Here is a 24,440-nt window from a genome sequence, read left to right as displayed (position 1 = left end):
CAAAAATAAACATGTTGTTTGATATTTAATAGTATGCACATTTCAAATCTGGGGTCCTGTCTTTCAATTTGGCCACAAAATAGAAGCCCTTCCCTTCCTGTCTGGAAGTGAACTTGAGTGAACCTACCTTCTGCCACGCCCCACGGGTACTGGCGACCTCGGACCTTCTTGCCGTTTACCTCGATTACCACGTTGCTGCCGACCACTGCCAGAGGCATCTTCTCCTTGAGTGGAAAGGCAAAAAAACTTGATTGTCAATGACCTGCTTCCAAAAGCGATAGAACAAAAATGTGTCCATGCACGTTTCAACTATAACTAGTGCTACAAGTTTGGGTATTACTTGCAGGGCTAATTGTCAATCAGCCAACTAGATATGTTGGTTGGTTGCTACTAAGAAACATGACACTGTATAAAAATGCTGCTGTGACCTTGCCTTTAACAAAAAGCTTGTCTATAAAGCCCATGATCGGTTATGTAATCAGACTACCAGGCAAGGGGTGAGGCAGCTGCAGGGGTGTCTGCTTCTCTTTATGTATCTGTCTTTGCTGTCCTTAAACTGAGTTTAACATAACTCATGAGACTGTGTGGTCTGTTACCTTGATCTTTCGGATGAGCTTGTTGTCTTCGTCGTCCTCTGTGTCTGGGAACTCATAAATCTTTATTTTGTGTTCTTGAATCTCTTTCATTATCTGAGGAAGGGAGAAAAGATTCAGAATAAAGGTAGTACGTTTACTGCTTGAGACCATAGTTGTTAAAAAACCCTTTTTCTCTCTTAGGTTTCCATCAAAGTACACTTTATAAAGGGTTTTTATACATAAGATTAATAGAAGCATGCTGACAAAGCAAGCACTTGCTGATAGCTTAAAACTTAATAACTCCTCTCATTCAGATATGATTTCTTATGACTTAAACACCAGGGTAGTTTATGGCAAAAAGACAAACTTGAGGCTTCAAAAGTCAAGTCAACAAACCCATGGGGATGTCAGGGTAGCTATGTACATCATGTATAATATATTCTGTTTGCAGTAGGGAATGTAATATACAAGTTTCATTATTGAATTGTTTATTAGTTTGTCCTCCTGTGAAGTTGAACACACATAAGTACATACCTGTTTTTTAAAAAGCTGACACTCCTCTGGGGTCAGAGTGTCGGCTTTGGCAATAAGGGGGATGACATTGACTTTGTCATGGAGTCTCTTCATAAACTCGATGTCCAGCGGCTTCAATCTGGAGGACAGACAAACAGAAACATGTAAAAAACTAAAAGCAACTGCATTTTTTAAAATGAAATAAAATGAAACAAATAGTTAAAACAAATCCAGCTGATGGGGTGGCTTTTACTCAAAGGGTTGATTCTTTTTTAGAGCCACACTGCTCAACTTAACCCAGTCAATTAACAAGTTATTAAAGCTAGTTCAGAAAACTGATGAAAAATCCTAAACAGGCTTTTTAGATGAATGACTTCATTTCATTTGGGTGATCAGCGGTGCTGAGCATGGGGACACTTCCTGTCAGGGAAGAATTCATTTACAAGAATACGTCCAAGGAAAATGCCTCAGTGCAAGGCTTTTCAAAGTAAAAGTAGTTGAGCGGGTCACCAGCAGAGGGCCAACTAAAACCACAGTCTTTGACTTGTAGCCCACAGCAGGGACACAAGGAAGCCAGCGTGTGTGACTGAGTTTTTTGTCTTATGTGTTGCTTTCTTTGGGTGACAACTGATGGTTTTGTCTTGCTGGGCCGATGAGGGATTGTCTTTGTAATCCTCCTGTAGTCTCTCTGTCTCTGCCTGAATGACCAGATACACTCACATTGTGTTGTGTGGCCTGAAACAGAGCGCTCTGGTTGGAGGCAGTCCGTGGATGTGGGCAGTGTATGTGGAAAGTGAGTATGTAGTGCATAATGAGAGGACATTATGTAAAAACACCACAGTACATTACTAAATCCAGTTTCCCCATATGTTTTCTTTTCTCTTTCTTTTGGTACATTGAAATCATGCATGAAATGTGTTGACAGGCTGTGTGATGAGTGTCAGTAAAGGGGATGTTCAGGTACTCAACCCAGGAATGCAGAATGACAAAGAGGGTCAACTAAACAGCTGTAAAATGACTCACTAGTTCACAGAGGGAAATAGAGACTGAGTGTTTGTGTGACAGGGTCATGTTGATGTGTGACACACCATCAGTCCTGAAGTGGACGTGGTCCCAGATAAAGCACGAGTCAGAATGTCTGCCGTAGGCTAGGGGAGACTTGACGGTGATCTTCTGTGATCACAAAATGTTTGTCCTCATTGTTGGATTTTTTTTATTATTATAAAACGTTAAGGACTAGGCTGGAAACATGAGCATGCAGTATTTTTTCTTAAAATGTACAGTTTATTGGATTTCACATTTTACAGCCACATGCCAGGAAGTTTAGGAAGCAGCTGTCTGTTTAGTTAAAGTAGCATGCCTGCAGGAATCTTGACAACTTTAGCAACTAATTCAAACTGAAAACGTCAGATAACCTTAATGTTTCCTCCCCTGCCAGTATAATTGACTATTTGAGCCGCAGCCAGTTTAAACAGAGAGATGGTCGGTTAATCTTGATCTTCTGCTTTAACCCAATGAGCCTACTCAAATGATGTAAATCTAGTAAACAAAACAACGCATTAATGCCTCTTTTAATCCAGTTATGGAGTTTTTTTTGCTAGTGATAAATTATCTTGTTATACTGAGAAATCTGCCTTTTGTCTTTGAGATATTGAGATAATTTAGCCAGCGTTTATGAGAAAATGAGCTTTGTTATCTCCAATAATCACATTATAAAATAGTCAGAGGTTCAGCTGATTACAGTACTGACAGAAAGATCAGCATAACCATCAAATTCAAAAAGCTTTCATTAGTAACTACATAAAAGATTATCAAGTCATTTTCTGTCTCAAGGTGTGTTACTATTCTGCTTGCTGAATAATACGGATTAAAGGGCTTTCACACTTGCAGAAATCTCCTGAGAAGCTTCTGATACTTCCAGGAGGAGTCGTATGTGTGAACAACAAACAGCCACATTCTTTACTCAGACATACCATGAAGTTTCTCCTGCCAGACACCTAGCATCTTTTTTCCACAACAAGTCTGAGTGAGCTAATGTGATAACGCAGCAGGATATTATCCGGAGAATTCCCCTCGAGCCAACGGTAGGAGGTGGTGACTTTTATATCTTATAAAGATATATAAAGGCAGATGTTCTTATTATAGCTTTGAACAGCAGACTCTGTTGTTTCGTCTGCTACTTCCACATTGTTTTTTTTTTTTTTATTATGTCTGGCTTCAGGAGACCCCTTCCACCCCTCCCCAATGACAGGTATAGTCTGTAGATGCATATGTGAACAGCTAGGTCAGGAGTTTATCCGGAGCAGTCCTCCTGAAATTATCTGGATATTTTCAGGAGTGCATACTGTATGTAAAAACAGCTTATGATACAGAAAGCTACAGTGGAGTTTTTTTATAGAAAAAAAATGTTTCAGCTATTAACATCATTATGGGTATGTATTACCTTTCACTGTCTTACAAAGGGGAATAAAAATTAATATTACAAGAGGAGACTGATGAAGACAATCTCAGAGTCCAACTGTCACATTTACAAAAAGCAACATGATGACACACTTAGTGGCTGGTGCAGTAAAAGGGTTGCAATTTGATTTAATTATAGACTACTAGCTTGGAATAACCCAAGCATATTTAAAAACAATCTAAATATGATTTGGCTCCATGTCTTTTCAAATGTAGCCTTCACAAATCTGGAGTGGATGGAGTTTTAGCTCAGGCTGGTGCTGCATCTCTATACTGAGAAACAGGGAAAGTGGTCCAGAGATGCCAACTGAACACACATGCATCATCTGAGAGACTGCAGGATGAGAGAAGACAGAGTGTGTTTGTCTGAGATGAGAGGCCTGCCTCTATGCGCTGCTCAGCCTCCACTCTGATTGGCTGATTCAATGATGAGGAACAGAACTCTACTGAGCATGAGCAGAAGTGGGTTATATAAGCTTTGTGGGTCACAAAAACTGGCTGCCACACACACACACACACACACACACACACACACACACACACACACACACACACACACACACACACACACACACACACACACACACACACACACACACACACACACACACACACACACACACACACACACACACACACACACACACACACACACACACACTTCCTTTTGCTTTAGCTTCAATGTGGATAGGAAGCTGGATGGAAAGGTAGATTTCCCGTCCAAGTAGGGTCCTCTGAGCCCAGGAGAGGTAATGAATGTTGTACACTGCACTTCAGCTATTCATTGCATCGTTTAGCTAAGCACCCCCATTTGGACCAGTGCAGACCAGCAGTGGTAATTGTCTTATAAAAACACCTTTGCATATAAATAGACTTGCAAAAGAAGCATCTTGACCATACGATAGCTTGAGGCCTTGGTAACCATTTAAAGTTGTTATAATCCATGTCTTATTTAAACAATTGATTAAATTATTATTATAATATGGAATGGGTTTCTTGTAGTGAGAGAGAGAGACTTTTTCTAGTGATTTGACTGTCCTTAATGACATCAGCCCGGCATCTAGCACCACTGTTAGGAATCTAGGAGTTCTATTTGATCAAGATATGTCTTTTAGCTCTCACATCAGACAAATTTCAAGAACAGCCTATTTTCACCTTCGTAATATATCCAAGATCAGGAATATCCTGTCGCAAAGTGATGCAGAAAAACTAGTTCATGCATTTGTTACCTACAGATTGGATTATTGTAACTCTCTTTTGTCAGGGTGCTCTGGCAAATCTCTAAAGACTCTTCAACTAGTCCAGAAAGCTGCAGCTCGTGTACTGACTAGAACTAGGAAAAGGGACCACATTACTCCTGTGTTGGCTTCTCTGCACTGGCTCCCTATACAGTCTAGAATAGAATTCAAGATCCTTCTTCTCACTTACAAAGCTCTAAATGGCCAGGCACCATCTTATCTTAAGGAGCTACTAGTGCCGTACTGCCCCTCGAGAACATTACGGTCCCAGAATGCAGGCCTACTAGTGGTACCTACAGTCTCTAAGTGTACTATGGGAGGTAAAGCCTTCAGTTATCGGGCTCCTCTCCTCTGGAATCGTCTTCCAGCCGGGGTCCGGGAGGCAGACACAGTCTGTATTATAGAATAGACTTAAAACTTTCCTTTTTGATAAATCTTATAGTTAAGGCTGGTGCAGACCAGCTCTTAGTTATGCTGCTGTAGGCTTAGACTACCGGGGGAACTGGCACCTTGAGCTCCTCTCTCTCTCTCTCTCTCTCTCTCTCTCTCTCTCTATACAGTACATCATATTACTGCATGTATCTATCTGTAAATCTCAGTCACTAACCACCTACTTTCCTGGGAGCTCTTGAGCTCTCTTAGGCTCCTCAAGATCGTTGGTTGACGGCCTGCCAGAACATTTCAATCAATTGATTGATTGATAGTGGACAACCAACAGAGAATTACCACACAACCAGACCTCAGCTTTTTAGCACTTTTCACGTTTAGTTTTTTATCCTTTCCAGTTTAAACCCTTCTCTCAGCAGCATCAGATGTTCCTAATAAAGAAGATCAGTTTGTTCACCTGTTAGCCATCATTGGTTCAAGTATTTCTCAGATTGACATCAACAGAAGGCATATAGTTTCAGCTGAACAGCACTCATCCATATATTTAAATCTGAATTCATGTTCTTTAAGGACTGTCTGTAGCCAGGACAAGCAAACAGCTTAAAATGTATAAAAGGCCATTTCTGATTCAGGTGAATCTAAACGCATCAAATGAAAATGAAATGAAAACAAACAAAATACAAAATAGAGTTCGTGGTTCCGTGAGAATACTGACACATCCACATCCTGACTTTCTCATGCAGACCTACCCGTGTCCAGATGGTGCAATGAAATAAAGACAGCAGTGGACTCTGTTGTCTGGCATTGATCGGCGGTTCACCCTGGACTCAGCATTAAGAAAGTCCTCGCACTTACTGTCGATGTAATTGATGACAGGCTGCCAACTACAAAGACGGAGAGAAGACAGAAAATGATTTACTTACAGAAAAAATATAATTTCTTTTCATTTCATTTCAAGATTTTCATCTGAGTATATTGATATGGGAAACATCCTGAGTGTGTCAGCACTCCTCACCAGTTGCTGTTATCCACTGCATCTCCAAACCCTGGTGTGTCGACAATAGTGAGTGTCAGCTGGACCCCTCCTTCCTTAATCAGAACTTTGGACTGCTCCACCTGAAACACAACAATGCGCATATCAATTAGAACACCTCAAAACATGTACCTTCATCTGAATCGTAATTGTTTCGGTGGCCTAATCACCTTCTTAAGCTTGAGCAGATTCAACACTGTATGTATAAATACGATACTGAATACAGTTTGGCAACACAAATGTTCCCACACACATTGGCCTACACGTTTAACTGTGTGACACTTTCTTCTCCCACACAGGGCACTGATGATGCACCACTATGCTGCAAGAGCTTCCACACAGACGCACCAGTGTCTGCTCGTTGTACGTGTGGAATCTCATTGAGAAGCAGTGCTTGACACAGTTTGCATCTAGATACAAGCTTATCATGTGTTGTTGAGTGAGTCTGATTTATGCATGAGATGACATATTGAAACTATCATTGGTTAGGATTGTTGCATCCTTGTAGTGGTTCAATGTTTCTTTGCAGAGGAATAAGAAGACTTATAAGAAGTCTTTTGCGGTTCAATTTTTTTTTTATTAAGCATGCTCTTGCAGTTAGTGCAGGGGTGTGGTTATTTGTCTGGTGTTCAAATCATTTTTAGATTCTGTGGGAGGGGAGTGTTTTAGCTGAAATTGGATGTTGGTTTCCCGAAGTTGGGCAGCTGTGGATCAGTATTAGAGTCGGCCGTTTTTTAACCAGAATGTCGCGGGTACGATCCCCAGCTCCTGCAGCTAAATTTCTGTTGTGTCCAATGGCAAGACACTTAACCCAGTGCTTTGTTTGGCTGCATTTGTGTGTGTATGAATTCATTAAGATTAGATCATATTGATGGACACTTTACAACCTCTGCCATTATTGTGTGAATAGGTAGGTGTGACCTGCAGTGTAAAAGAGCTTTGAGTAGTCAGAAGACTACTAGTCTTCCTAGACTAGGAAGGTGCTATACAAGCTTCAAGTCCATTTACCATTACCAAGACTCAATCAGCTGACATCCCCAAAACGTTGGGGCGATGTGTAGCCCCATTTAATTAAGTGCACGGAGATTGTAGCGGCCTCATGCATACAGTCTATGCACCTTGCACCTGTCACAGGATAGAAATGTCATCTCCACCTCCCAATCCCTTATGTTTTGTTTTCTGCCTCATCTCTAAAAAAGTTTTAAACGGCACATAAAAAAAGATGTTCATATCAAGGACTATTTTAAGAACTGGTGGTGAGCATTCAAGGAAGGAACATGCATGTTGTGGAAAATGGCCAAAAGAGAGCCAATAGTTCTGTAATTAAAATTCCCCCAGTACTTAGTACTGTGCCTGTATTATGGCACACAGTGGAGTCTGACAGACTGATGTAATGTTGTGAGATTGATATGGCTGTCAGAGGGGGGAAGTTAAAAGATTACTTAAATAAATCTTTTTTTTTTAAAAGAATATGCAACATCAGCCAGTTCTTGTGCAGATCAGCACCTGCTCTTCTGTGATGCTAAAAGTGCTGCAGACAGCGCCGAGAGTGTTATGGATTTGAGTTGTTTTTTTCTGCATTATATCATCTGTATGAAAGTCTGAAATGGCACATAACAAATACGTGCCACTCCTGATATATAAAAAGTAGGCACATCAGTTAGTTATAATAGCCAACCTAAAAATCTGTTGGGATTCAGAAAAGGTGCTGAAGTCATTCAAGAATATTTTTTGATAAGCAAATAACTGCCTTTATTATTTCTGCTTTTTGCTAAAGTGAAAAACCAGACCGGCAAAACCAAGCAACCACACATACACATACATTCAAATTCAGTCCCACAGATCCATCATTTCCTGCATCTCGTCTGCAGCTCCCTCGCTCTGCTGCATACTTTCACAAGGCCATCTAGTTATTTTAGTATCCCCCTTTAACTCAAACTACAGCTCTCTCGCTCTAACACAAACATTCCTAAGCTTCCAGAAAAAACCTTCAGATGATGTGTGTGTGTCTACAGCTGAGCATATATATCACCCACCACACTCATCTGACATATATGACACTTTATTGTGCATCCAGCATGTGTGTTAAAATGTCTCAGTCCTGTAAGTGTCTGTGCATGACTTGTCAACCGTCTGAAAACCAAATCTGCTATTTTCACCATTTCCACGAAGAAAAACAGATTGAGAGAAAACCTCAAAAATGCTGTCAGTCCAAACACCATCATTTAAAAGAAATCCGAGCTGGGAGAATGTGAGTGAGCGACAGAAAACGAGGGATTGTTCTGGAATATATATACTCTGACCCTGTCTCTCTTCCTCAGCCTCAGACCACAGCACCCAGGGCGAAACACTCTTATACACACTAACTGCTACTTGCAAATGAGCATGTATGCCCAACATTGCACTCATGGGGTTCACATGAGGTTTGCTCCGAGCGACAAAAAGGGAAGAAGAGGTTCTTAATGTTTTCAGTCCCGTCAAAACAGAATAAATTTAGCGTTGTGCTGGTGCACAGAGCGGAATATACAGAGCTGCTGTCAGTGGGAGACGCAAAAGCAACAGCAATGTCAAAACATTAGTTTCTATAATGAGGCAGGAAGAGGGCAACAATTCTGTATCTAAAAATACAAACTGTAGGTGGGACAGATATTTTCACTGCCTAGGAACACCAAATCACTGAACTGGTAGAGGAGGATTTAATTTTTTACTTTGAATTTGTGTCTATTTCATTTTACACCAGAAGACAAATTCTGTGAAGGAAGCAAATATTTAAGACATCCAAATAAAAGGTTCCCTCACCCAGAACTCTACTAGATACGTGTGCATTGCGTGTCAGCTCCACTACGTTATGACCCCGTGCTCCCTTGTCCGTCAACACCCAAAAGCCACTTTCTCAGGACAGCGGTCCCAAGACCAAGGAGTTCCAGCGGTGCACAGATTACAGATTCACTCGCGACAATGCAAGAAAATATGATGTACTGGTATGTGATATAAAACTGTATAAGAAGAACCCTTATAAATATATCAACAAAAACACATAAGGTAACTGTGTGAACCGTCAAAACAAAGTGTTTTATTCAGAAAACAAACCGGATGTTTTAATGTTGTTTCGTTGTCTGACTTCCTGTCACCCTCGATCTGCTCTGTGGTAAATTGATGTACTGTTCTCCGGCATTCAGCAAAAAGAGAAGCCTTGTGTATTTCTGCTGCAAAGGGCTGCAGATTGTCGAAGTTGGGACAGACCTGAGACTCAGCGCAGTGGAGCCAGTCGAAACACACTGATGAAATAAAGTTAAAAACTATCAGCTCCGCCGCCGTGGCGGTAAGGAGACGGACCAAAAATGCATCTGGCGGAATTTAGCAGTCAGTTAAAAGAGCATTTAGTGCCTGATGTACACTTCTGGAATTCGGTTCTCTCATCACTTTTTGGATTAACAAGCAAAAATATGACCTAAAAAGTCATTAACTGACCCAACGTTTGCCTTAACTTCAAAGCTAAACCTGTAGGAGACCTCACACCTAGATACAACTGAGACAGAGATACACACTGGTCTGCATGGGGTTTGATCTATTGGTTTTAATCAGCACAGAAGGGTGGAAAGAGAAGAAAAAACACTTAACAGAAGTAGTTAATCCCACCTTTTGTTCTGGTCACAAATCTCAAGTGTCCTTACATTTTCCCTGCACTTACTGTTAACCCCTGTAATGGTGTAAAATGTAACAACTCTTCCAGTAAAGATTACCTGGAGAAGGATAAGGAGTTTAAAGTTAATAAAAATGTTGAATTTAAACTGTTGACTACTGTTCAAAATCTTCTCTCTCTACAAACCATTCCCCTTTTGTGGAGCAAATTATTAAACAATTAGCATATCCTGTAGCTTATGAGTCAATATTGCTTCCTCTTTTTTATGCTAACTATAGCTTTCTGTCTTCCCAAAAGTGGACACTTCAAAATAGCTTCCTAGATTTCAAAATAAAAATGTGTGCATCAGTTCATATTCAACAACATTAAATTTGAAGGTGACCTCGCAAAAAAATCTACTGACGTCTAACCATGTTGACACTGTGTTTTTAAGATGGTCTTGGTTTTAGATCTCTGCCTTCACCTCAATACACTGGAGGTGAATGGAATTTAAGTTGAAGCACTCGGAGCAATGAGGAATTTCACTTCACAAAATTCAGCAGTAACATCTCTTTACAAAAACAGTGTCCTAGATACTTAAGTAGTTCAGATGAAAACTGCTGAGAGCAATACAGCACAGCTCCATGGAAGAGGCATTGCTGTTCACTTAGACTTTGTTATTGTGCAGGAAGACAGTCAGGAAGTAGGCATCTAAAAAACAGGACACATTAAACCTTAATCTAAAACAGAGATGTTGTTACAACAACCTTTTAAAATATCGTGAGCCCATTCACGTGTAAGAATCTCATCATGTGCCTATTCATTTTCAGAGGAAATTTCTAACAAAAGGCAGGTGTGGATGTGTGGGTGAAGCTTATTTATAATTTTGCATGCAAAGAAGACAGTGTTAAAGGTCACATATGATCCTCCTTTTCAACCAGTTTAAAGAAGTCTCAGAGCTCCCCAAAACATGTCTGTTAAGTTTCTTGTTCTAAATCCACTCTGATCCTGTATTTGACCATGCCTATAACCCCTCTATTTCAGCCCTGCTCAGAACAGGCTGTTTCTGTGTAGCTTTAAATTCAAATGAGCTGTGTCTGATCACGCCCCCCCTCTGGAAGGGCTTGGGTGGCTTGGGCCTTCTCTCGCTGCATGTCCTATACTTAAGGCGAGAAGGCAGACTCAGAGGGCAGAACAAACACATAGCTGTGGGAGTGTCACCCACCTGGGGGAGGGGTTACTGCCCTTTGTGATGTCATGAAAGGGAAATCTCCAAACGGCTTGTTTGAGCACACATTTTCTGAAAAGTGGAGCAGGCAAAAGACAGAGAGGATGGACTTTTCTCATAAATGGGGGGTTTGTAGACAGACTAGGGACACATATTTGTGTTAGAAAAATATGGTGTAAGTGTATTTTGCATAATATGTGACATTTAAGTGAGTAGGAGTCAAATCCTACTGCAGCCATTTGTCATAATAGTAGTAAAGATATGATGATGTTTTTAAAGCTGTTTAGCACATTGTGTGTGTAGAGTGTATGTGCGTGGGTGTTGCATTTCATGGGAACATTCCTGACCTGCCACTGACCCTACTAGGCCGTAGGGGACATACAGGGACTCTCACCCAAGTCTCTATTTTCTTTGTCTCTCCCCTGTCCCCTCTTTCTCAGTTAGTTTTCTTTTTTGCTCATTCTTTCTCCTCCTGCTACCTGCTTCCTTTCATTCCCCTGCAGGCTTTAACGCTTCTGTCCACAACCCTTTCCCCTCCACATTCTAGAAGCTGCACTCCCCATCCTCATCTTTCCTTCCTCGTTCCTAACCCTTCTCCCTTTTTCCTCCCTTCCTCCTACTTCTGTCCTCTGCACCCCGTTGCTGCTCCAGATGCAGCCTCCCTCCTCCTCCTAATCCTCAGTTTGTCATGACCATAAAAGGATAAAACCAGGCCCTGTGGCCGTGGCCTTGCCCTTTCCCACTTAGTTCTTCTGCCCTTCTGTCTTGCGCTCCTTCACCACAACATCCTTCTCTCTTCCTCATCTCAAAAATACCCTATCTCCTGCTCACACTCTCCTTTCTCCTCCATGTTTGAGCCTCATACCCTCTGCATCACAACCAGGACTGGTTGAATAAATGTGGCTTGGAAGTTTGATAATATATTTTTTAATGAAAAATATTTATACTTCATGTTTTTTTTTTTTTAAGTCAGCTCCTTCCCAACATATACAAGTATTTTGGTTGACGTCTCTCTTGGTTAACATACCCTACACATCTAAGTAGCAGTCCACCACCGTTGTTTCTCAATGCAAGCACAAAGCCGTACACAAGCTCTGGGTATCACAAACCATCATCACAACACAAGCGTGAGATTAGGTTTCAGTTATGGAGTTTTGTCTCATCGATACATTGATACATTCACATACGTTGTTCTATAACATCCTAATATAAAGAGCTTCTAGGTGCAGCAGGATTGTTGACGTGTTATGAAGAAGGTAAGAGATATCTTCTCTTTTACTTCTTCAACCCTCCACCCTGACCTTTTGTTATCTGTACTCTCCACAGACAAAGTTTCAGACAAAGGTGGCATCTGATGACTCAGACACATCCTTGGTTTCGCGTACTCAGTACAGATATTTAATATGTAGGAATGCTTGGCAGTCAAATGTTGTGAATATATCTTATAAGTCATTTTTAGAGCTGTTGTTTCTTCGGTCAGTTTGGCTTAGTGGGCTGTGCATTTGATGATCCCAATTTGCTTAACGTATTAGCTGTCATCTAGACAGCAAAACTACTCCAGGTAACCAACAAAGTCAACAAGAGAGCGGAGAACAACATACATGCATACACTCTATGCAACAGTCACAGTATTTAAACGTCACCACCCCCTCCAATTGGCTTGAGGTGAATCATCTGGAGTATATCCTGCTACGTTCTCACATCAGCACACTCAGACTTGCTGATAAAAAAACTAGGGCTCAGGCAGGAGAAAACTCTGGGTCGAGTGTGAGCGAAAAATGAGGTTTGCGTTCACACATCAGCTCTTCCTGTAAATATCAGGAGTTTTTCAGGAATTTTCTGCAAGTGTGGAAGCCCTATATAAGTTCACAGGCTGCAAAGTTTAGAGAATAAACTGTTCAAATGTGAATATACTCAAGTCTTCTTGAATGATGACAGACAGAAGCTTTTTTTTTGTTTGTTTTGTTTTTTTCACAACAATCAAAGAAATATAGTCGTTCAGAATAAGAATTATGACTATTTAAGAGAAGTCAACACATTACAACTTGCTCAGCTGTAAATGACAACCATCTGTGCAAGGTCACTGCTGCATATTTGACTTCCTAGCTACTCAACCTGCATGTGCTGCTGTCTTTCTCCCTAATTGGGGTGTCACAGACCACCAGATGTAGGATTGGATTTTTGTAAGCTTTGTTGTGAAAGTGTTTGATGTTTTTCTCTCTTCTCTAACTCTTGCAGTGACAATGCAGCCATTAAACGTGCAGCTTCAGAAAACCAGAAAGACAAACTGTGTTGCTTTGAGGTGATTTTGTTTTGGGTTAGATGTTTTATTCAGTTGTCACCCGTTCTTCCTAACATTTCAGTGGGTGCTTGGGAATATATTTGGAGGAGCTAGAGGAGATGAAAGTCCTGATTTATCTTGTGTGATAGATGAAGATTTGACCTACTTACAGCCTACCATTTATTTTTGTAATACATGAACTAATCTTGAAAATCCAGTGCAATGCAGAACATATCTGATAAATAAGCTCACCTGCACAGTCTTCTTGATGCGCTGGGAGGGCCCAGGGTAGTCCTTGGAGTACAAATCGGTCAGGAACAAAGAATTTATCAGTGTCGATTTCCCAAGACCGGATTCACCTGTGGACACACACGTAAAAATTTTATGTCTAAATAGTTTTGAACAGAATGCTGTCTGGTATTGAGGAAAAAGCAATAAAAAGGCAGCATTTAATATATTATATAACATGAACAGGCAAAGACAGCCTGCTGGCAACATGTTATCTTCATGCAAAGATACTCTCCACTACAAGCAGACATGCTTGAATCAACACAATAGTGTGTACTTGCATTGCATACATGCTTACACACACAATGGGCCTGGAGGGACGGTGTCAGAGCACAATAAATAAAGTCGATTTATTGTCTGTGGGGGGAAAAGGTCAGGAGCTCTTCTGCCAACGAGATAAGCGTTCAGATGTAGGGGAATAAAACATTTCCTCTCCAACTCCTGCTCACAATACACACACTTCCATTCTTGCTCGTCCCTTTCACTAAACGCTGCCCTTGCATATACATCTTCCTCTTACTCTTATTGGGCCAACTTTCCATTCCCTGCTCCTGATGTCAGGGGCAGCAGTCACACAAACACATAGTTAACATTTACTCAACAAGGAGCCCATCCAGTCCAAACATACAGATTGCATACGCTCTCTCACACACACAATGCTGTGATTAATGGCTGAGCATCTGGCTCGTGTCTTTTGAAAAGACATGGAGGAGTGTTTGATTGGAGGAAAAGAAGGCTGCTTGTCCTAGCAGGACTTCTGACTGACTCCCACTAGCACATCACACTGTTTCTCAGAGAGGGGGTTATTTATTATTCTATATGATAAATGTTAAGTAACGTGACACATAATAGGGTGGAAATCCTATTTCAAACATCATTAGATCTATCATAAAGAGTCATCTGAGTTGGAGGTGTTTTGGTTTTCCAAAAAGTTGCAGAAAGACAGTTGACAAAGTGGGAGGGGAAAAAAGTATTCTACTAAAGTGATTTCTTGAAGTGGAGGGAAAAACATTACCAGCAATGCTATCAATCATACTTATATTTAACAGGGCTTAAGCAATGCTGTAATGTTCCAGCAATCATCCACTACAGTCACTCTGATGGTCTATTGATTGATCACTGAGCCACAGAGAGATATGTTGTTATATGGTCCCTTCACCATTTAAAGTGGTTTTGGGTCCCTCGATAAGTGCTATATTAGATCTATACATGTATTAGATCTAGTTTTTTTGTTCCATTGGACCTTTATATTGATCTAGTTTTTTATAAGTTGCATATAGGGGTTTAAAACTAGGGAAAAACACGGATCAGAAATCACCCCAACCCCAGAACTTTTTTCAAAGTCCAATAATTGTACTGATTCATACTGTATTAAGATTTTGTCTATGGAGTGACAAAAGCCGTATCACATATGCACTCCTGGAAATATCTAGCACGATGATCGTAGTGGTCGGGTGAATACACTCTACATACACTCGCCCTATGAGTGACATATGCAAAACACCTCAGACAAATCTCTCCTTTTTGAGCTAAAAATGCCCCATTTGAGTTGTTCATGTTGTGGCAATTTTTGTTTGTTTACTAGAACCCAATGAGAATCACATTGTTGGATATTCACACAATGGACAAAGTGAAATTCAAAGTTTTTTTTTAAAATAACAAAATGTTTGTTTCACTTCCACATCTTACCTTGAAAATAAGTATATTTTAATTAAATGTAGACCTGTAGAGATATGAGAAATCAAGTTTCTGCACATCGAAGACAAACGTTGCCAAGTTGATGTGCTCTTATCCAGCACGTTTGCAGCCTCAAAACAGAAGACTGGAGGTTTTCCACTTAAAAAAACATGATCAGATGTTGCTCCAGAAATTCAAGATTTCTGATTTAAGTTTTACAGAGATCCAACAGCTGACAATGTTCGGTGTGCTGCTTTCAAAGGCCCTTTAAAGTGTCTTAAAAAAATGTGATGTTGTTCTACTGTGAGGCATGAAATAAAATGCCAACTGGAAGAAAAATACTTGGTACAAGGCATATACGGCAAAACAAATTGATGAAACCCTATATAACTACCTGAATACTGGGACTATAAAGAATGCTTGGTCAGCAAATATTTCACTGATAGCTCTAATCGTTTTTTCTGATAAGCGAGGTATACCCTGATCCTTCTCTGACTCGTCAGTCTTGTAACTAGATATACAAGAATGGAGCTTGAGTCTTGAATGGACATGTTGGACTGGTTTGTTATCTGCACTATATTCTGTTACCTGTGTGCAGGAATTAATAAAAGACACATTTTTCAGCAGATGGCAATTATAGGTTCTAGATTTTATGTCAGCCATGCATGCCCTCCAGACTCTTTTGATGACCACAAATTCTGTTTCCTGCAACCAAATCCCACCTAATTAAGACAAATCAAATCCAATTAGGCCGCATTCACACTAGGCTAAGTTGTCCCGTACTGTGCTTAAGCATGATTGTCCAGTGTGAGTGCGCTCTTAGACTGAACCATAAAACCGGAACAATACCAAAAATGTTCTCTTTTGGAAATCTCTACAGATGCATTATTTAAACGTTTTTTTCACTCTACGAATGAGTACAGACTTTTTTTTCTCTCTTCAAAACTGGACACCTGCCGCTGGCAAACATCCACAGGGAGAGCTCTTTCATTCATACTCTTCAACAGGACATCTGTGTTTTCCATCAGTGTGTGCCGACATGGTGTGAAGACTCGTTGGATTCCAGTCTTTACCCCTCCTTAACCCCTCGCTCTGCCCCCTGTGTGTGTTTGTTCAGTTATGGATGATATTCTGTCCCTGTGTGAGTTATGAACACACACTGGCTGCAGCAGGAGACACTGAGACAGACGATGGCTGTCACCATTTGATGGACTGTTTAGAGTAGGAGGTCAAGCACACACACACACACACACACACACACACACACACACACACACACACACACACACACACACACACACACACACACACACACACACACACACACACACACACACACACACACACACACACACACACACACACACACACACACACACACACACACACACACACACACACACACACACACACACACACACACACACACACACACACACACACACACACACACACACACACACACACACACACACACACACACACACACACACACACACACACACACACACAAAGGCCGTTTCATGACGAGATAGCACAGATGTATGAAACCCTCCTCCTCCTCTGCTAGGGGTAAATTGCTCCCAGCCCCACAAACGAGGGAACGATATCTAAAGATAAGGAGTTAGGGACTAAGAGTGTGTTTTTGGGTGTGTGTGTGTGTCCAGCTTAATTTGCTGTTTGTAGGTTAGTGTCACCACTGATGCAAACTTAAAACAATAAAAAAAAGTCTTAGCCAACCATGGTTGATTAGCTAAATTAATAATAATAATAATAATAATAATAATAATAATAATAATAATAATAATAATAATCTATAATGTGAGATGCTTTCATTACATCAACTTGAACAACTCCACAATTAAACTGTGGACATTCTGAATATCTGCAGTTATTTGGGGGGGTCAGGGTTTCGGTTCTCAGTCCAAAATCAAGAATTTGAGCAATTGGGAATTGGTCAATTGTCTTATTTTTATTTTCTCTCCATCCGCTGTCACTTGCTCTTGCTGGAGACAAAAATAGAACGCAATATCAATGAAAACAGAGCATGGCTAACTGCTAACTCAGGTTTTACTTTTAGAGATGATACGGTCACCCCACTGCTGGAGTCAGAAATGTGTGTTGACAGGAGAACAGCTAACAACTAAAAAACAACAATGCAACGTTATCTCTGCTGTGATGTATCTCTGCTCCTGGTGGGCGAGGACATGAAAATGGGAGAGCAGCCTGCAGAGGTCATAGTACTGTGCACAAATGCTACCTGTTGCTAAATGGCTGAAATAGTGCTGTAAAGATTGCTCCAAGCTAAACTATTTGCAATCAATTGATTTTTTTCACTGCATATAGAGGAGCTATGTGACTTGAGGGGTGTGTTTTCTGAATTCGTCAAAAAGTATATTGGATTTGAATTGCACGGTTTTTAAGATACCGACACCACTTTACATAGGTTAGCTGTGATTGCAGGAGGCCTCTGTATAAGTTAGTATTTTGTCACACCACCTGTTTTTAGGCAGATTGTCCTACATGATGTTAGTGTGGATTTTCATTCTCATGTCTCTTCTGTGTGAACCTCTCCACATTACTTAACCTGTGTGAAGCAGTGTCCCCCGCATTTCAGCACAGAAAGTCATGGGTCAAAGGTTTAAGTTTCTGTTCCTGACAGGCTCCACCTGCTCAGCCTGGCTTGTCCTGTCTTGTCTGTGAAGCAGATGTGTCTTCCCAAAAGTCAAGACAGAGGTCTATAAAAATCCAAAAACCCTCAGTAACAGGTCTTGGGTATTCCCACTGACCAAACCTTTTCAGTGAATTGTTAGCTAACAATATGTTGGCTGTAACTGAACATTACAGTGAGGAGGCCAATATTTTTTTTTTTACCAAGGGGACTAAACCGCATTTTTTATTCCAATTTGAGGAATAACTGTTCAACTCATCCAAAATGTTAACCTTTTAACAAATAATTGGGAATGGATTCTACTTGATAGCTGTGTGGCTGACTTCAATCAAAAAAATAAAAGGTTTGTTTCTGTGAGAGCCCCACAGTGTGATGATGCTTCACCGTGTCACTGCAGTATAGTCTGAACCCTCCCTGAGGGCAGGTTTGTCCCAATTAGCCTCTAGTTCAGCTTTAATTAAATATTGGTTCCACTCGACATGTGGAAGCACAGTCTCTAAATAGACTAATGACCTGAACGTCGATGATGGATGACTGACCCTTCCAGCTCATCCCTGCTGTGTCTCTTCCTCTGTCACAGCGAGCCATCTCTCCATATTTCCAAAAGCTCAGTGTGATCGTCACTCAGCCTCAAACCACATTTCAGATTGCCCCATTTCTCTGCTCTGTCCCTGCTGTCACGTCTGTACTTCATCTATTTTGCTTTTAGTTTGGCGATCATCATCCCCAACATTATCAGTCTGGGGTTGTCCTTACAGTCTTCTATGAATAAACTCACGGCTGTGTCTTTTCCTTTATTGTCATAATATACCTATCAGGTGACTCTACTGCATATTCAAATACCACAACTGCATGTGTTTAAAATAGCTATCATTTGAGGGATTTCTTTATCCAGTAGATTAATCAACCCCACAAAGAACACAGCTGTTTTTTTTGTTCATATCTGAACATACATGTCCAGTCTAGTGAATAGCACTAAAGTCTTGAGTTAAAATCTTCATATATCTGATATCTGTTTTAGAGGATCTGAAAAATGGACATATACAGATACTCATTTCATTAGGGCATTCTTAAAGATATTTGTACATTTCATGCCTGTATCTTACATACTAGTAGTCATTGATTTAATACATGTGGCTCTGTGTTATGTAATGTGTTCATATCTGTCTCACATAAATGAAAAAGACATCTGGAGTAGATAACTAGTGTAACAATTTGGTTACAAGTTGCTCTCCTGCAGACGTGAACCTAACAGAGAGTACAACTGATGCATCAGGAATCCCTGGTTTACTGATGCTCACTCAGTGATGTTAGGTAGCAGACTGCAAGTTAAATGTACAGATTAAACACATGCTCATTTAATATACGAATATAACAAGAGCTATATTGAGCCTGACTGTGAGACAGAAAAACAAACATTCAAATGGTCCCAGTGGTCTTCCCATGGGATTCCTGACATTCCTCACTCTCTTTCTCCCATTCTGTCTCCCCTCTCTCTCTCTCTCTCTCTCAGCCCTGAGGCAGCAGCTGGCCCCCTCACATCCTGACAGGCCTACTAACAAGCACCCAACACAAACACACACACATATATAGTATACACACATCACAGGCATGTGTGAGGCCTGGACCAGAGAGTGTGAAATGAGACATCTGGGGAACATACAGGCTTGAAAGGGGAGAACAGCAGAGAGTGAGTGACAGACACACAGGCGCTGGATGTGAGAGAAGTTGTGTTTGAATGTTGGAAAAGATCATTCTTTATTGTTGAGGCTAAATGGCTGAGGCTGGGGGGGGGGGCAAAGGTCAGTGTTAGGACAAAGATAAGGATCTGCATGTCCAGCAAAGTCTACAGACGAGTCAGAAGCCAACCTAAACTGTGTCAGCGCTATGTCTAAAAGCCGAGGTCATAATGGGCCAGCTACAGGAGCCTCGGAGGGACACAACCTACTTTCCTCAGCTTTTTATTTCTTCCAAATTAGAGAGTGAGTGTTCTGCGGGGATCCGCCGAGCCCGAGACTAAATCTGACAGAATCGGCACGTGCTGGGCCACAGCAGACATGTGCATCTCAAAAATAGAGATGTAGAGAAGTCGAGCAGAGCAAAGAGAATGAGTAAAGAGAGGGAGAGACTCGCCTGCAGTGGTTTGACTGAGCATGCATGAACATGCACATGTGCACGATCCATCCATACATGCACGTGCACACTGACAAGAGTGGCCTCTGCTGAGTGTGGTGCCCCGAGGCAATGGGGACTCTTTGTGGAGCAGATTTGTAAACAGGCTTCTGTCCTGCAATAATGAAGAGGCATGGATGGTTCAATGCATACCACACATGTAGGACAGAGTACAAACTGGAAGATGCTGAGCGAGACATTTTCACATCTTTCTCTAACTTTCTTCTGGCCTGTTCGGGGCCCAAGAAAGAACGTTTTTTTTTTTTTTTCATATGCTGATGTACTTTTTAGCCCTTTGACTTTTCTTTAAACATGTTTTTGTGTTCAGTATGTACACGATAATATCCAAGAGTTTTGTAGTAATTGAAAGTGCTATCTGGTGATTTACCCCCCTTTTAACTGGATATATTGGTGCAATGGATGTTGGGCTTAAGCATACGTTTCACTGACTCCAAATGATGGAGTGAAATGATGGCTTAAAGCTTTAGGCGAGTATGTCAATAAACAGCCAAATTGTTTTTTTTTCAGGATGGTTAGATGCAGTGGTGTGTAACTCATATTGTTTCTTTCAGAGTATGGACACAACAACAGAGTGCACATGTACAATTTAAAATAGCTACAATGTAACACAACACAGTAATTGTTGGATTATCCAGCCATTTGTTTTCTAAGGTGGCTAAGCAAAGTATCCCATATGTTGTTCCCTGTAACCACTTACTCCAGCTCCTCTGGGGAGATCCAGGGACGTTCACAGGCCGGATGGCACTTATAATCCTTTTAGCATGCCCTTGGTTGCCAAAGGTTCATCTACACAATGGACTTGCCAGATAATGCTCCCAGTATCGGCCAACTCAAACCACAAGGTCTTTTTCACAGCAGACACACTGATTTGTCATGTCATAAAAAAGCACAGGTGGAACTAATAACTTTAACGATGGCTCCGTTACATTGACCTATCCCAGTAAACTGTGTCGAATGAGCCACATCCACAGCACTGCAACTGACAACCAATGCCAAGTCAAAATGATCCTCTGAATCAGACAAAGAGCCACTTTGGACTTAGTAGATGTACTTTGATCTCACACATTTTTCTATTGGAATTCCTCACAGCCATTACAGCCTGTTTCATGGCTGCCTGTAAAGTTATCTAATGGATCAATTAAAAAAAACTTTTTCTACTTATTCAGTCATCTAGACCCCATTTTATTAAAGACAAAAAAGCTCCCGTGAAAACATAGTTCCCTTCGAGATTTTGCAGGCTGCAACTTCAGTGTTTCCGGAGTAATAAGTGTGACAATGATGTTCTGCTGTTTACTTTGAAAGATTTTTCTCCAATTATTTCAATAAGCAGGCTTTAATCATCATCAGACAGTTTGTCAAGCATGCCATGTTCAGCAATAAAACTCAAACTAAACATGCGTGTAGTTGGTTTGAGGGAACAGAGATTTTAAATGTGGCATTACAGTTAGACACCTAATAGCACATGTCAGTGTTTTGAGACTGTGGTCATGTTTGACGATTCATCAGCGTCTTTGTCACATTAACACAGTTTGTCAATTCCCTGTCTATGGTCCTGCGAATGGGGAAACTGTAACTTGCTGTAGCAATCTTCATTCAGAGCCTAAATGACAAAGTGAAAGTTGGGGACAAGACTTGGTAAGTAGATAGGAAAAGGAACTAGGAATGAGCACGACTAGCTGACAAAACAACATTGTAACCCTTACTAGTCGGCACCAGAATTACCAGTTGGTAAAACAACCTATTAAGAGAATTATTGATTATTTGGCCTAGAGTGAGGAGAGAAGAAGAAAATGGAGATAAAGATGTAGGCTGACTCAGGTTAAAGTTAAATAATGACCAGTGCAATAAGTAACCCCATTTAGCACAGGGATGCTGTTGTAAAGGTTTGCAGAGCTAACAGTCGTCATACTCAGCAAAGCACAACCACAAATGCTGTGATTCCATGTTTAGCTATGTTAAATGATTTGTGCTCAACTTTGACTTTTTTCCAGAGTGTTTTCTTAACTGTAGACAAGCCGGCTAGTCTTCACATTAGTCATACACATTGGCCAATACACTGAAATAGTGAGTGTGTGTGAGCGTGAGTGAATGTGTGGACTTGGTGTGTATAAACGCATCTGGTTAAGCCAGCAGATTAACTGGACCAAAGCCTTCCTTCACTCACTCCCTTCTGCAAGGTCAGTAGGCAAGGCGGTCAATCGTAAGCCCGTCAAACCGTCTTATCTGAACACACACACACGCACGCACACGCACACGCACGCAAACACACACAAAGCTCACATGCTTAGGGAAGTACAACAACAACCGAATAGACAGCAGGACGAACAGTCAAACAGTCTTCGGTTATACCAGATCTGTGAGGCAGATGAACCGATGCTGACTCGTAGTAAAATTCTACTTGATGCTAATTGAGATTCTATCTCATCCAGCATTACTGCTTGTTTGTTCACAATGCTTGGCCTGTGGACAAAGGCCCTGATGTGCTCTATTTTAAACTAGACTCTGGATTTAAATAAATGTATAACACCCAACAGATAAAATCATCATCATTTTTGTACTGTGGTGACATGACAAGTCAGGAATACAATGAAAGGTGGTTTATGTTAATGAAATGTGATGTGCCAAGGGCTTGGATAAGGGATATAAACTCAAAAGTTCTTCAATTTTTCTAAACACAAGATGGCAAATAGATCTTTTGTAAGATAAATTAAGTCTAAATTGGTAATATTGAGATAAAACTCTTAATATAGAGATGTCCTTTCTCAAATATTAGTGTCCGTGTCGGCCTACGACACTGCCTCAAATGTATTATTGGCCAATTGTCATGCACATATCCAATATAATAACCAATTAACCCCAAGACTCAATTGGTTTCAGGTAAAAATAAGAAAGTATAATGTTGGCCAATGCCAGGAAAATGCACCAATCAGCCTACTCCTAACAACATTATGTTTTTTTATTTTTTTAATTGCATAAGTATCAGAGGGGTACTCAGCCAATACTAAAGTCTATGTTACTGAAAGGAATGTTGGGAAGGTAAAAATGGTATCACAACATTTATTAAATCAAATGTCACATGTAGTGCTTGTGATTGTTCAATGCTGTGGACTCACTTTGCTAACAAAGTTCTCACTTTTGTATGTTGGGTAAGATATACTTTCTTAATCCGGCAAGGGGAAATTAAATTTTACATGCACCAACATGCATTGATGGAGGGATGTTGGAGTGGGGGGGTTGCCACGGCGGGCGCCGGGGGGAGGGGGAGGGGGGATGGGTGCCTGGCTCAAGGACACCTCTGCAGTGCTCGGGAAGTGAACTGGCACCTCTTCAGCTACCAGACAAATTTCCAGATTTGAGCCGCACTGGGACTTGAACTGGCGACCCTCCGGTTCCCAACCTAAGTCCCTACAGACTGAGCTACTGCCGCCCCAATAACAGGCCGTAACAGGCACTTGTAAGTAGTAGTCTAACTGAAATCCAATAGTCAAATGTCCCTGATAACCTCATCTTGGAGATCACAGAATGAATCATCACACTAAGTCAGTGCAACCCAGTAAGAATTTTCATTAGTTCAACATACAGCAAAATTCCCCCAGCGCACAGCTCTGCTTGTGAGGTCACATTTAAATCCTCTGATGTGCTCTCCTCCAGAGTTGCTTTAGGAGAGAGAAGCAGTGGGGCAGTCAAGTACTGGCCTTGTTTCACATCAGAAGCAGCATGTAGCCCGCATCACTTCCCCTCTTCTCCCAGCTCCCTTCAATGTTGATCTGACTCAGCTCTGTTCAGCTCTCTGCACTGGTGCTGGATCTTGCTGATCTGTCCAGGAGTTTCTATTCAGTCTGCCAGTTGGACAAAGGAGGCAGGAAGCAGCCTTTTCCCCCAAGAGAGAGATGGATAGACGAGTTGGACAGAAGAGAGTGAAGCATAAAGAGAAATCCGCCAGAAGAGCAGTCAAATGCAGCAACAAGTCTTTTGGCAACGCTCATCACTTATCGAGAACACAGTTCTAAGAATCTCAAAAACTGGGATGAAATGATCATCACCCTCCATTAAAGACTGTACGATATCATTTCAATGGAAGCTGAGCCCCAATAAGGCAGCCCTCTGCAAGTAATCTACTAAGTTCTCAGTGATCTTTAGTCACATCAACTGGCAGATAATAACTTATATGCTTAAATATGCTTACAGAAGCACTTGCAAAATTTCTATAACAAGGTGGTGTTTTCAAAGTTAGCATCATGGTACCAGATTCAGATAATGAGACTTCTTCCACC

At 41.0% G+C, this 24,440-nt stretch overlaps 1 protein-coding gene across 2 annotated transcripts in view; it reads right to left on the bottom strand.

The window, feature by feature from the left end:
* The window catches only part of LOC132973089 (septin-7-like), a 46,036-nt gene that overhangs the window by 12,368 nt on the left and 9,228 nt on the right, over window positions 1-24,440 (bottom strand). For both annotated transcript variants that reach the window (XM_061036318.1, XM_061036319.1), the window contains exons 3-8: window positions 13,590-13,696; window positions 6,189-6,289; window positions 5,923-6,057; window positions 1,110-1,227; window positions 597-689; window positions 128-224 (exon numbers count right to left, since the gene is read on the bottom strand). In XM_061036318.1, the coding sequence (XP_060892301.1) occupies window positions 128-224; window positions 597-689; window positions 1,110-1,227; window positions 5,923-6,057; window positions 6,189-6,289; window positions 13,590-13,696 (651 nt within the window). The remainder of the gene's footprint in view (window positions 1-127; window positions 225-596; window positions 690-1,109; window positions 1,228-5,922; window positions 6,058-6,188; window positions 6,290-13,589; window positions 13,697-24,440) is intronic.

This window comes from Labrus mixtus, chromosome 4 (genome assembly GCF_963584025.1).
Source record: "Labrus mixtus chromosome 4, fLabMix1.1, whole genome shotgun sequence".
In the NCBI taxonomy this organism is placed as follows: Eukaryota; Metazoa; Chordata; class Actinopteri; order Labriformes; family Labridae; genus Labrus; species Labrus mixtus.
This window is presented reverse-complemented; position numbering and strand designations above follow the sequence as displayed.